The sequence below is a fragment of the Centrocercus urophasianus genome, unplaced genomic scaffold (assembly GCF_019232065.1).
Source record: "Centrocercus urophasianus isolate 14NV4802_14NV808 unplaced genomic scaffold, USGS_Curo_1.0 seq_11, whole genome shotgun sequence".
Classification (NCBI taxonomy): Eukaryota; Metazoa; Chordata; class Aves; order Galliformes; family Phasianidae; genus Centrocercus; species Centrocercus urophasianus.
This window is the reverse complement of record NW_024884253.1, coordinates 47,934,193-47,946,637: the sequence shown is the minus strand read 5'-3', so window position 1 is coordinate 47,946,637 and position 12,445 is coordinate 47,934,193. Positions and strand designations below refer to the sequence as shown.

General features: G+C 37.6%; 1 protein-coding gene across 1 annotated transcript in view; it reads left to right on the top strand.

Annotated features, from left to right (window-relative positions):
- The first annotated feature begins 9,579 nt into the window (after nt 1-9,579).
- LAMA1 (laminin subunit alpha 1) overlaps nt 9,580-12,445 on the top strand; it is a 79,606-nt gene continuing 76,740 nt past the window's right edge. The window contains exons 1-3 of the mRNA XM_042839107.1: nt 9,580-9,748; nt 10,242-10,412; nt 10,733-10,845. Coding sequence (XP_042695041.1) covers nt 9,580-9,748; nt 10,242-10,412; nt 10,733-10,845 — 453 coding nt within the window. The remainder of the gene's footprint in view (nt 9,749-10,241; nt 10,413-10,732; nt 10,846-12,445) is intronic.

Here is a 12,445-nt window from a genome sequence, read left to right as displayed (position 1 = left end):
TTACTTGCTGCTGAAGGATGAGAGCACAACTGGTCTGGGCCAGGCTGCTGGATGGGAAGATCTACCACCATGATGGTGCAAGACAGAGTCAGGACAGGTGCCTGAATTAGGCTGGGGGTGGAGAATGTTTCTGCAATGCCATGGGACAACCCGCAGAAGGGTATAAAAGTTGTGGTCAGCTGGATGGGTACTGGTTGCTGCTTGGGGGTTGCTGTGCATCAGTTGGTGAGTGATGAATAATGGTATTGTGACAATATATATTGTTGTTATTGTCTTTTTTGTTTCCATTTTCATCTTCTGTCTTAGTAAATTGTTTTTATCTCAACCCATGAGTTCTATTTTGTGTCTGGTTCTCTTCTTCATCCCACCTAAGGGGCAGTGAGCAAATGGCTGTGTGGTGCTGAGCTGCTGCTGGGTTCCACCACAGCAGCCCTTTGTGCTGAGGCATCCGTCATTCTTGTTTTCAAGCCAAAGGCAAAATACTTCCAGGACACTTGATTAAAATTCCATGTGGATGGCTGGGTTATTGAGCATTAATGGTAATACATAAAGAATACTATTTTTTGTAGTTATATTGGTTTTTTTTGTAATTTTGTGTCCTTGAATTTATGCTTTCAAGAACTTACCCTGTGTGACACAGATGCCTTTGATTTTCACAAAGATATTTGCTTTAAAATAGAGAGGGTTTGGAAGTGTAAGAATTTAAAACATTGAAAATGTGCCGTAGCTGACTTTTTAATTTTTGAACTATGGAGACACAAGAGGTGTTTCATGCATTTGTTAACCTCTGTGTAAAGACTAGAAAATTAAAATAAACAAATGAAGGTAATTCACAGTTTTACTTTGTTTTTTGGAGTAAAATGCCTAGGCAAAAATTTTAGTAGATTACATTTTTTCTTTTTTCAAAAAATGGAATACCACCTCTTTAGTATATTAAGCAGTTATGACTGGGGGAAGAAAATAAAGAAACAAACCAAAAAAATTACAATGGATATTTCCCAGTTAATCATTTAAATTGGAGAGGACCATTCCATCATCTCTGCTGACAAGAGTTTCAAGTCTTGCATGTCTTAGGTGCTGCACCAGTTGCAAATCATCCCCTCATCCCCATTCCACCAAGCTGAGGGAAAGGCCTCCCTTCCACCTAGGATGATTTGACGATAGAGGGCTATATGGCTTTGTACCTTCTTGAAAGAAAATATTTTACTTCTGGGAAAAGCACATGGCTTTGTATAACTGGGAAGCTGATAGTGCTGAGGTGCCAAAAACTCTTAAACTTGAAATAGCTTTTCAAGTAATTGAAAATGTCCACTTATTTTTAATAAAAGTTTAACTTCATCTAATACAGTTGTTCACTGTGATATTAAGAGCTTATATTTTAGGAAAGCAAAAAAAAGCCTTATGTACATTGTATGGGAACTGCTGAGTCACGGCCTGAACCTCTGATTAATCATTAATTTTTATACATTTAATTTTTATATATGATGGATGTTGACAAGCTTCAATTAACTAAGTGAAAAATATGTTTCATGGTCACCCTGTAGTGCTACTGCTTGCTGATAAGGCTTGGTTTGTGATCACAAGAAGATACCAGCAGACTTGAGGGATCTCTCTTAATGTCATATGGGAAAATCATAGAGTGGCTTAGGTTGAAAAGGACCTTAAAGATCACCTAGTTCCAATTCCTCTGCTAAGAAAGCCCAACTCCCTCAACCTTTCTTCATAGAAGAGGTTCTCCAACCATTCAGTTGTCTTTGTCACCCTTCTCTGGACCCACTCCAAAAGCTCCCCATCCTTTCTGCACTGTGGGCCCCAGGCTTCGATGCAGCACTCCAGATGGGGCCTTACAAGGGCAGAGTACAGGGGGACAATCCCTTCCCTGTCTGCTGGCTACTCCTCTTTTGCTGCAGCCCAGAGCGCTTTTGGCCTTCTGGACTGCTTTCAGTGAATTCTTCTCTCAGTCTGTACTGTTATCTTGATCCAAGTGCAACACCTTGCATTTGTCCTTGTTAAATCTCATTAGATTCTTGTGTGCCTACTGTTTGAACATGTCCATGTCCCTCTGAATGGTTCCCTTCCCTTCTGTTGTGTCAACTGCACCTCTCAGCTTAGTGTCAGTAGAGTGTACTGTCAGATGGGGGTACACTCGATCCCTATGAGGGTAATAGAAAATAGTGTAGAAAAGATGCAGTCACACTTTAAGTTGTGATAGTGGGTCACAGTACAGAAATGATTAGGTCAACTACACCTCCAATTTTTTTTTGCAGTCTCAGGCCCTTTAGAATTTGCAAGTAGTAACTATACATTTAAAATCATGAGAGAGCTAACAGGTACTTGGTTCATAAATTCCACTTTATTATTCTGACTGTGAAGCCTAATGCTGCAGATTTATGCATGCAAATTTAATTAGGGTCAAACCCAGACATGATTTTCACTTTATAAGACTGTCGCCTCAGGTTGAAAATGAGTTCCAGGAAAGAAGCACTGGATGAGTTGTTATTAAGACAGTCATAGTAAAAGTTGAAAATAAGGTTGGTTTAAATCAAACATTAATCAAACAGCAATGTTTTGCCTCTTTAAAATTAGGACATGTACTAAATGTTGAGAAACAGATTTCTCCGATCACACTGCCAGTGCTACTGTCATATTCATCTAAGCTAATATCTCCAAGGCTGTACGTCAGCAAAACTGGCAAAACACTGATGTAACTAACAGTATTTATCTCAAGTTAAGGTGAAAATTTTCCCAAGATTAAAGTGACTTTGGGAAAATACTTACTGTGATATGTATGGGAATTGCTGAATCACAGCCTGAACCTCTGATTGATCACCTGAGGTGAGCAATGAGTCAGCCATGGGAGCAAAGGTGAAGGCAATTCACCTGTGCTGCCGGAAGGGGTGGAGCCTGGCTCCACCTCTCCAAGACCCATTTAAGAGCTGACTGCCAGTGGGGAAGGGTCTGTTTTAGAGATCCACTCCACTGGAGTTTTGTAAGTAAGCCTAGGATACAGGTAAGCTTTCTATCTATTCTCTTTTTTATTGTTATAATCTGCGTTGCCAAACTCTCTTGTTTGTTTCGTAATTATAACATCTTAATATTCATTGATTATACATGATACTTAAAAAAAAAAAAAAAAACAACACAACAAAACAACAACAAAAAAACCCTGAAAATGATATGCTCCTAAACCAGTGAATACAATTTAGACTCGATATGTGGAACAAGATTTTGGTGAGCGAGAACTAATTTCATGCTCTAGCAGGTTTGTTGTTCCTTGGCAGCCTGCCTATTTGTCAACTCTTGGCTCTTTCACTTTCATGTAAATACTGTGGCAACTTCTCGGCAGATTCTTGATAGGCTAACATGATGCAAAAATTTCTATACTTAAAAGACATAGCTGGACAGAAAGAATATTCAGTGTTATACTGGTTTCCAATACCAATTGTTAATTAGCCCACCATCTAGCCCAGGGCGGACTGCAGGAGTTAAATTCCTTTGCTTCTAGTGCAATAAGGCTCTTGTTAATAATGCTGGATGCACATAAGCCACAGCAGAAAACGTTTGGCAGAGAAGCTCTTTCCTGTCTGGACAGAGGAAAGGACAGAACTTGATCTTTGGCACTTTGTTCTCTGAAAACTTCAATTCAATTAAGATGTTTCTGGTTACATTTATCTCTTCTAGTGCTTGTTTAGTTGAATTGTGATTTGGAAAAGGTTTATAGAATCAGAGGTACAAAATAATCATCAGAATCTTCCTTAAGTCAAAAGTTTATGGGCATTCAGCAAAAAGTCGTGAAGCGAGCAGTTTTACAGATAATCTGATCTCAATGTGTGGGCCTCAGTGGAGTATACTTTTCTTTCATGACTGATTAGGCAGCAGTACAACAGAAAAGGATCTTTATTTACCTTAGCATTGCAAACTCAACTGTAAGCTTGGCAAAGAAAACAAATCTTATTCTGGGATGCGCTAACAAAACTGTCCAGAATCTAAGAAATTTTTCTACTCCAGTTGGTGCTGATGTGGTGTGAGGAGTAACTGTTGGAGAGATGCAAACTGCCAAGAATTCAGAATGAGAGGTTCAGAAAATGGCCTGTGGAAAGACTTATAGTATTGTTTCTTTAGTTTGGAAAAGAGAAAAGTGCGTATGGTAGCAGCCTCTCGGTAATCAAAAGCTGTAATCAAGACGGTGACAGGTCATGAATGGAGCAATGGTTAATAAAAGTTGGTAACTTTTCAAGTGATAAAGCACTCATGGAAGAATATCTCTAACTGGGAGCTCTTGAGAATGTACTAGGCAAATCTGCTATGTTTTCCTGTTCAAAATGGATTGGGTTAAATAAAGTAAATTGCCTGGATATTTGGGGAAAAAAAAAAAAAAGTCTTATAAAGAATGGTGAGGCATTGGAACAGGCTGCCCAGGGTGGTGGTGGAGTTACCATCCCTGGAGGTGTTCAAGAACCATGGAAATATGGCACTGGGGTATGTGGTTAGTGGGCATGAGGGGGATGGGCTGACAGTTGGACTAGATGATTTTAGAGGTCTTTTCCAAGCTAAAGACTCTGTGATTTTTACAAAATTTAGTCTGCCCGACTCGTTTTGCTGTAACTGATGCATTAGTGAGCTTTGCTCAAGAATATGAAGAAACAAAGAGAGCAAATTCTAGGAGAAGACAGTAGTCTTTCATGGTACTGAGGATTTATTCTTAATGTGAAAGAGTCTAATAATAATGCAAATTCATATTTGTAGATGTGCTGGTAATAATGATGTACACCTTAATTGGATTGTGTAAATTTGGTATTGTACTTGCTGAATTTTTTTCTCTGTATAACTATGGGAAAAAAAAAACAACCCAAGAATAATTTTTCTAAGCTGTTAGCTCTGTGAAGTCTGTTGTGTAAGTTCATATGGATTGTTGCTGCAGCTAATGCATATTTTTAACACAACGCTTCCAGAACAGGGATTATAAGGTAAGTTGGGTATTACAACACACAGACTTCTTGCTGACTATGGGAATGGATTTGGTGTCTTAATTCCAGTGGTTAATTTATGTCCATTTATTTTAGGGAAATCATTGCACATTTTCATTGTGATTATAGAATAGGATTCAGATGTAGATATATAAAAATGAGCTAGGAATATTTGCTGATGAAGTAAAGTGAGGGTAAATCTATTGAGCACATGAAGAATCTGAACCCAAGCATGATTGTTCCAGGATGTTTATTTAGTAAACTTACCTAGTCCAGAGTTTGAATAAGGCAGAAGAACTAAAACAAGACTGTGCTACTGAAAACTGGCAGAGAATGTTACAAAGAATGTGACTTCAACTTCTGTAGTATAATACTATCATAGATTTTATATGCTCTAATATTCAGTGACGTTTTATTCCTGGTACTTTGTGTTTTCCTGGAGTGCAGCAAGCTATTGTGAACAACTATTACTGTGTCCTCTGCAAATATTTTCAGTAAATGATGAATCTATTGCTAGTGAACAAACTTCAACATCGTCTGCTTGTCATGAATTGAGGATTGCCTTACATTTTTTAAAATATTAATTTGCAAATGAGACTAGTCTCCTTTCTGCTTCCAAGATGTGACACAATAAAAAGCTTAATGTTACTGCACGTCATCAGCTCTTTATGTTTTTAAAGTCACATTTACTGTATTCACTTGAGTTACTGCTTTATTACCCTAAGCATACACACAAAAAAGGGCAAAAATCAAGCTGTTGCTTTGCTGAATGTATCAGCAAAACTGGTCACTGAAGCCTGGTTGAAATTCTTTGGTGCAGACACTGCTGAACAATGCAGAAAATATTGTAACCTTCTGGATTCTGTTCTTGGCTTACTTCAGATAACCTTTTACATATATTTCCTATCAGTTTGGTATTCTGATTTCTTAGAAAAAAAATTATCTCCCTAATTTATTCAGTTTTCTGGGGTTATCAGACTAGTTAATCTGATATCACATAGATATCAGATTAGTTATTCAGAATTCAATAGGAAGCTGTTTTATATGCGGCCTTCCTGTGAGAAACTTCACCAACCCTTGCTATGTTTATCAAGATATGAAAAGTAACATTATCTTTATTATGCTTATTGAATGCTGGCATAGTGAAGACTTTGTAAAGCAGAACCCCCATTTGTATCTTTGTTTGTACAACTGTATTTGTAAAAGAAATGAATTTAATGAAATCAGTTATGACTGTGCTAGGAAGGTTGTTATTCTATGAATCTCTCAGTTTCTCCACATGCCATCTGTAAAAATGGAGGAGATGCAGTTTCACCTTGCCTGTTGTGAAAATCCATTCAAGGCAAATATATTCAAAAACACAGACAACCCATGGATTTTGGCAAAAGGCACAAAGCCACTCATTCTCTTTACTCCTTTAACAGAACTGTGATTTCCTGAGCTAAAAAATCATTAGTGAGTACTGGAGTTGAGGTTTCATTCGTATCTAGCTGTGCAGCAGACTGACAGTGGGTGTAAACTCCGCTGGGATTTGCTAGAAACTCAGAACTCCATAAACATGCCCCAAATCCTTGAAATTCCTTTCAGAGAAAAACTCAGGGCTGCTCAGTAGCCTACACCTGGAATGAGATCAATATGGTGAAGAAAACTTATAAAACTATGCAAAATTAAGAGTGCAGGAAAGATGGATGATGGCACTCATCTGTGCAACAAGATACTTCTGTAGACATAGATTTCAAGTAGAATAATTCCCAAAGAAATGCAGGCCATATGACCAGCCATAACCTTCAGAACAGAGAGATGGATAGGTGCCCTGCTTGCATACCCCTTTTACTTATGCAGTGATGTATTTTACATCCACCCCAACAAGCTGCATGTTCCAATCCTTCATTCTGAAGGATTAGAACTGACAGGCATGTAGAACCACATAAATAAATGTTGACTACTTACACCTACCTTAAAGGTCTTTGCCTGTCTTTCTTTTCCCTGGCACACTGCATGCTTGAGTTTCTTCAAACATTCTATATTTTCTTGGGGCTTCCAGTTTCTTGCAAGGTGAGGGATAGTAATTTCCAAACAGAGAACAGTTCGATGGTAAAAAGCTGATAAAGCAAGTGCCTATTTGCAAAATTCGCTACAAAGTATTTTAACAGTTGAAATATATTCAATCAGACTAGATTAGTGACATGAGAAGCTGTATCTGAATGCTACAGATTGCTGCCATCCAGATAGATGTTTCTCAAGGCCCTTTCAAAGCCTCTTAGCTAAGGCTGTTCAACGTGATAACGGAATTTGATAGCTCAGAAGAGAAACGGTGACAATTTTTTACCTAGCACTTCCCATCCTTTCTAGTGGGAATAAGTATGATAAAATCCAATTCAGTCAATCATTTGTGCCATACTTCAGATTGCAAACTGTAGAAGTTACATCAATGTCTTTAGGAGTGCAAACAGGATTTGCCAAAAGTTTAGTTTAATGATTTATGGTATCTTCCATCAGAGTTTATTTGTAAGTGGCTTATTTAAGTGACGGCTTATGTCGTGATTGGTCTTTATCATGTCTACTGCTCTTTAAGAGAGGTGAAAACGTATTTTAAAATATGATTACTCTTTTTTCTTTCTTTTTTTTTCTTTTTCTTTTTTTTTCTCTTTCTTTTTCTTTCTTTCTTTTTTTTTTTTTCTTGTTGCAGAGGAGTCTTGATGTCACCATTATCAGTAATTTTCTAAAACTTAAGAGCATGCTGGATGCCTCAAGAAGAGCAATGTACTGTAAAGATGCAAGTCGTTTCTTTTAGATTTTCCTCTCTTTTTTCATTTAGTTCATTGCAGACACTTGCCTTTTCTTTATAAATCAGCTTGTAGGCTACTCTCAGTTTCTACTGAAGTAAATGGAAAACCTCTGAAAACTGCTGTTAAATTTGATTGCATTAACAGTGAGTCAGAGGTTAATGTAATCAGCCAGCATCTGAAAAGATATGGCTTATTCTAGCATGAAGCTAATAACCTCTTTTTTTTTCTTTTTTTTTTTTTTGTTTCAATCCTGGGACAAAACCTCAGTGCAGTTCATTTGGATTGGAATGTCCTTCTTATCTCTGTGAGACCCACAAAACCCGACATGAGATCTTAATGGCATCATACCAGTGTTCATTTCATTATCAATCAGTAAATTTGATAAATGTCAGTGAGATCCTTGATGACAAGCAGACAAAAGGGCTCAGTCCAGTGTGAATGCTGCAGTGTGTGAACCTGATCTGACTTTGGGATTATGGAATGGAACTTACCCGGGACAGTACATGCCACCAGCACTATTTCTCCAGAGCTTTGCTATTCCTTTGGCACAAATCTGTTGACTAAAGATTATTGTAGGCAAATTATGTCACCATAACAAATAACCCTGGAAACAAGCAGTAGTGCTACTGTGTAATGTGAGTGAAGGTAATGAATGACTTGGAAAGTTAATTGGTAGTTCTTAAAGGCTGGCTGATAGATGCCTATGTGAACAGTAACAAATACTGAATAGAGAAGATGTTAAATAGTTAGGGATTAAAGTAAAAGGGCATACCCTCTTCCAAAAGTGAGCTTTCTTATCTAGTAACAAAATGGAGGGCTGCATTTCTGTTTACTGACAGCTGTAAGTCTGGAGCAAGACTATACCAACACTGATTATAGAAGGTGATTGTGCAGAATGCATGTTAATGGAAGAAGAGCCTCACCAGTAGTATATCCTCTGTGTCTTCATCTGGATTAGATTTAGGTATAATGAGAAAAAGGTGTATGCCCCAGTCTAGATTTAAATGAAGTAAGGATTGAAAGTAAATAAATAAAAGCTTTATATCCCTCCTGCTAAGTTTTGAACACAATGCAATTACACACACACTATTACTCATTCTTATAGTGAAGTAGGTTAGAGTTTAACCATGCATTTTAAAGCTGAAGTCAGCGTTTGAATAGCACTGAAAGTTTTCTCCAGGCTTTCCAGGGTAATGCAATTACTGGGCAAACAAAGACACTTAAAATCAAGGTAATATTAAATTCTGCCTTGTTGACATAGCTTAGAAAAAAAAAAAAATCAATATTAATATTGCAATCTTGCAATATACATTAAAGGTTAATGAAGGAAAATAATTTCTGTAGTTGTACACACTAAAAAAAAAAAAATAAAAATAAAAATAAAATTAAAAATGTGCCTTATTATGCCTGATATTTTTTACTCTGTATAACAGAAGAAAGATAACAAAAAACTTTCAGAAATGTGCTTTTGAGCAATCACTATTACAGCAGTAGCAATTCTTGCAGCACCCTAAATAGGGTGTACCAAGATGCTAGCTTTGATTTCAGCCCATCGTGTTCTGTCTCAACACATGGGTCTGTTTTTTCCCAAATTGGTTCGTGTTTTTTGAATTATTTCTCAGCAGAAATGGATTATCCGTGTTTTACTGATGGATGCAAACCTAACCACGCAGAAATAACTGCTTTTTAGGTCGTGAGAGGAGGCTGAAAAATGATACAAAGTTGCTGAGAAGCTGTGCTTGCTTAACTTCTTTCTTCTACCTGAAGTATTACTTAAATTATACGCATGGCCTTCAAGTAAAACTTCACTCCTTCTAGAAGATATGAAGTGCTCCAAAGCCAGTAACCACAATCTTTCATTACTCCTGTGCGAAAGAGCAGCACCTCTTGAAAGTAAGGCAGAGTATGTAAAGATTAATAAGCAGCAAGTGAGATTTCCCTTAGAGTTTCAGAAAAACCTGGAGCAAAGGTCTAAAATGCAGCCCTTAAAATGTAAGAGTGGAGAGCATGTTGCTGAGGATAGTGGTGTTTCTGCCTCAAGGAGTTTCCATGCAGGCAGAAGGCCAATTTACTGCCTGGCTTTAATCATTTCGTAATGTGGCAAGAAGGTTTAGTATCTGGAAGAGAGCTCTTTCAGATACTTCTCAGGAGCTTTGGGGGATCCCTGTGGCTACCGGGCTGTCTGAGTCCACTGGGGCTTGGTACCCAAAGCCTATCCCACCCCCTGAGCCAGGAGCAGGGCAGCTGTGGGGAACGGGGAGCCCCCCTGGCAGCGCCTCAGTACCATGATGATTGATGTGCTGGTGTCAGATTGCTAAGATAATCTCTTCACAAAATAGTCTGTTTCCATTGTATTTTTCTGCAATCTGTGCCTCTAGGCTAGAAGCTAATTTTGATACCCTGCATATCCAGAGATCTGCCTTGTAACCATTTCTGCATTTTGCTTGCCTTAACGCTGAAATTGATAATTGTCACTTGTTTCAAGGTCTGTTTCCTGCCATTTTGAACCTGGCCAGCAATGCTCACATCTCCACCAATGCCACCTGTGGGGAGAAGGGACCAGAGATGTTCTGCAAATTGGTTGAGCACGTCCCAGGACGGCCACTGCGCAATGCTCAGTGTCGAGTTTGTGACCGCCACAGTGCCAATCCCAAAGGCAAGTTTCATGATTTTATTTTTTTTTTTTTTTTTGTTTCATTGGTTGTTCTATTTGACTCTTCTCCGTGAGTACAAAGCACACTGAGGTCAAATATGCTTTGGTCTTAGTCCCTCTACTTCATGAGTGAAGCTGTCTTTAAGCAAAGGACTGACAGAAATCACAAACACCTTAAATAACTGTTAAGTGCTTTATGGCAGAAAAACATTACAGTCTGTGTGAAATACATGTGCTGGGTCAGACAAAATAGTTTTGGGTGATTTTTCCAGATGTGTTTATTTTTCTTCTTCTTCTTCTTTTCTTTCTTTTCTTTAAAACAGAACAGCACCCAATCTCCAGTGCAATTGATGGTACCAATAACTGGTGGCAAAGTCCCAGCATTCAGAATGGGAGGCAATACCACTGGGTCACCATCACCTTGGATCTAAGACAGGTGAGTAATGTTTACTCAAGGGTCATTTATTGAATGTAGGATATAAATCTCTGCAATTAATTCTACCTCTCTAGTGTTTAGATAGTAGGATGTTTAATATTTAGTCATTTAATAGCACATAGCTAAAGCTGGATAGTTAAACCTTAAACTAATTTAAAAACAGGTGTGTTTTTCAATTGTTTTTCAGTTGTTTTTAAAGAACATCTTAGAGATTTTATTCATATCAGCCTGTAGTGGAAATGGCTGTGTCTTCTAGTATATAAGTCACAGACTATTATAATTCGTGGCAGAGAAACAGTTGCACATCTGTGAATTTACACCAGTATTCCCTTTGTCTTGATAACTTTCCTCTGTTTGTCTCAGCTAGCTTTCCCCTAGTAGTCCTCTTTTTTTTTTTTTTTTTTTTTTTCCCCTCTGCTTTTGATATCATGAACTTTGCTTGAGGTAATGGATTATAAAAGACTTTTTTCAAGAATTAAGCAGCGTTTGACACTTAATGACAAAACTGGAAGTATTTGCTCTTCTAGCTGGTAAAATTCCCATACAAAAGGCTGCTAGACGGAATAGATGATTTGCTAGTTTGTCTGTTAGGCATCGAACAATCAAGTCTCCTTCACTGCTCCTAGAAAAGACAAAGTCATTTTTGAAGAAAATGTGTTTTTTTAGATTTTTTTTTTTTTTTTTTATTTCATGTTTCTTTGAACAGACTTAAGTTATCTGAAAATCACAGTTAAGAAATCCATGAATTTTTGCAGTTTAACAGGAATTCCAGTATAAATTGAGATCAATATGTCCAAACTCTTGAAAAAACTATGCTAATAAAAAATGCACGCTTGAGGTATACAGTGATAACATTCTTTTGCATGATCACTAGGTCCTGATGGTAGTTTTTAAGTTTAAAAAAGAAGGTTTAACTTTGTTTAAAATGAAGTATGTTACAAAATGAAGCATAGGTTGAACAATTGTTTAGTTTCCTCTTTAATGAGAAAGAAAGATTAGGAGAATAATTGCAGGATCTTTTGTCAGTGACAGAAGGTTTGGATACGACTTCTTCGTTTGAATAGTTGACTTTGTTGTTAGTTTTTAAATGGACAAACATGAACGGAGAATGAAGAAAAGGGTGGTGACTTAATTTTTTTTTCCTTCCAAGAATGTTTTTACTTTGGAAAGAGACCAGCTGAGCTGCTCTCTAAATCTTAGCCCTGTTGATGTTTCTCCAAACACGTATTTTTTTCTCTCCTGACCCACACTCAATTTCACTAATTTGATTTGAAATGTTTCCCCCAAGGGGCCTTTCTTCTATGTTTTCCTTTGAGAGCTTGGGAGAGAGAAGGCATGTAGGGCTATGCAACTCGAATGTAAATTGCTACTCTTCAAGAAAGGATTTGGTTAATAAAGACTGCTTGAAGTCAGTAAGTTATTGGAGCTGACTTGGTGTGCTTACTTTAAACAAGTCAGCACTAGTGAAAAGTAATAAAAGTATATGAAGGACCTTAGTGATTTTAATAACTGCTTACTTAACGCATTCACAAGAAAATTGATAAAAAATTACCGTCGGGCCCCTATTCCGACCCAGTCGGGCCCCTATTCCGACCCAGTC